The sequence below is a fragment of the Cynara cardunculus genome, assembly GCF_001531365.2.
Source record: "Cynara cardunculus var. scolymus isolate 2C chromosome LG 16, CcrdV1, whole genome shotgun sequence".
NCBI classification, from domain to species: Eukaryota; Viridiplantae; Streptophyta; class Magnoliopsida; order Asterales; family Asteraceae; genus Cynara; species Cynara cardunculus.
Genome location: NC_037543.1, coordinates 17,003,421 through 17,005,557, shown reverse-complemented (window position 1 = coordinate 17,005,557; position 2,137 = coordinate 17,003,421). Strand labels below are relative to the sequence as shown.

Below are 2,137 nucleotides of genomic sequence, written 5' to 3'. Positions count from 1 at the left end.
ATCAACTTTATAGAACATTATTTAAAAAATTGTCATATAAAAACAAATGTCCTATAAAAAATTGAGTTTATAGGACATTTTCTCAAAAAGTGTCCTATAAAGTTGTTAATGCGACATTGTGTATTAAAAATGTCCTAAAAAACTTGTTAAGACGCCCAAAAGCATCATATAAACTTATTACAACACATTTAGATAGGACACTTTATATTTTGGTCCTATAAATTAAGTCTTATAAAGAGGTCTATTGGGACACGATGTCCTGTGAACTCAATTGTATTGTATTGATTGTATAAGAATAGAGAGTTACTATATATGGAAATATACTTAAATCACTAGCATCGTCCATTCTAAGAGAAAAGGAGACTCAAATGAAAGGGGGGAAATGGTAAGTTGATTGGTGTGCAAAAAACTAAGAAAAGGCAAATCTATGGAAACAAAGGGATGATTACAATACACAAAACCATCCACTGAAAAACAAAAATGGACGCAAACACTAAAAAACAAGACAAACCACTAAAAGACGATAAAGAAATCGAAGCTGTATAAACGAAAAGTCCCTCCAAAGCTTTCTTTGCGGTAAGTGAATGTAATGTAATGGTATAATTTTATGCCGTATCAATGGTTTGATGCTGGTGATAGTCCCTTTGTCGAACGTAATAAACTTATGGACTCAATGCAGCCAGTATCATAAGAAATTAAGCATAGAACAGCCAATGGACCAAAGAGTGTGGCGCTTAATGGACGAGACGATAACAAATACCAAGGAAATGGAATAAGAGAATGACCAAGCACATGTGACTACATGCGATTTTGGTCGCAGCCTAGGTTGCGGGCCAAGTCGCCCGCAGATCCTTGAGTTGATCGTATTCCTATCTAATTTCAGTATAGAATAACATATGTTTTTATATTGCATTTAGCTTTTGTTTTGTCGGCAGACTAAGAACTATCTATTCAAATTTTGCATTTTGTAGTTGGCATGAAGAAAATACCAATGACGTCAGCTTCATCATCATATAACTCGGTGGATCGTGAACAGAACCGTAATTGAGTTGCAGAGCCGGCCGAATACAAAACTACAACAAAGAAAATCCATATTTTCTATGTCACTCTTCTTTATTCCCGTGTACCTTTTAGTCAATATAACCTTGCTTTCTGTCTACACAGTTTTCCTCTTCAATTGCGTCAACCCTAAATTTTATCACCATTTATTCTCTCGACGAAGGGATTTCTTGATCTTGATATACCCTCAAACCTAGAAAAGTGCAAGACAATCCCTCTTGAAAATTATGGGTTCTGAGAAACACAGAAGTTCAGGAACTTCGAGCGATCAAGAAACTGGTCCCTCGTTGTCTCCCGACAGCTCGAAAGATGGTGTGGGCCGCTCATACGAGTGTACTTTCTGCAAAAGAGGTTTCACAAACGCTCAAGCCTTAGGAGGTCACATGAACATCCACAGAAAAGACAAGGCCAAAGCTAAACAACAGAAAGCTTTTACTACTACTGTTACTGCTTCAACCAAGCCCAACAAAGATCACTTGATGGTTTCTCCTAAATCTTTCAAGAGTATTCCTAACGAAGAGGTTCAGTATCGTGGGTCTTCTTTCGGGTTTCGGACAGGTGATCATGATTATCAGCTTACACCATCAAACCCTAATTTCCCATGTAATTCGGTTGCCTCACAGTTCGATAACCATGCCCTGCATGAAGAGCATCTGTTAGTGAACTTAAATCTTGGGATTGGGACTTCTGAAATGGAACATAGCAATACAAGGAGTGCAAATGCTGCGCAAGAAGATTGGCCGGAAAATGAAGTTGATTTAGAGCTACGTCTAGGTCATTATCCATAGCATGAAGTCCTTCCTCTTATGAATCTGAAAGAGTGTATTAACTGCTTCAATCAATCATACAACTACAACTATATATTTGATGCTTCATATCCATGGCAAGAGAAGGAAGCATATTTGTGGAAACTGGAACAAGAATGGGAGTTACATATTTAGGTGAAATACTTCTCAATTTTTAATCTTTAATTATATATATATATATATATATATATACATACATACATACATACATACATACATACATACATACATACTTGTGAGTGTTTTTGTAGTATAGTACAAAACTTATTTAT

At 36.2% G+C, this 2,137-nt stretch overlaps 1 protein-coding gene across 1 annotated transcript; it reads left to right on the top strand.

The window, feature by feature from the left end:
* The first annotated feature begins 1,286 nt into the window (after positions 1–1,286).
* Positions 1,287–1,847, top strand: LOC112528938 (probable transcriptional regulator RABBIT EARS). Its single transcript, XM_025139987.1, has one exon. The coding sequence runs from the start codon at positions 1,287–1,289 to the stop codon at positions 1,845–1,847; it is 561 nt and encodes a 186-aa protein (XP_024995755.1).
* The last annotated feature ends 290 nt before the right edge of the window (positions 1,848–2,137 follow it).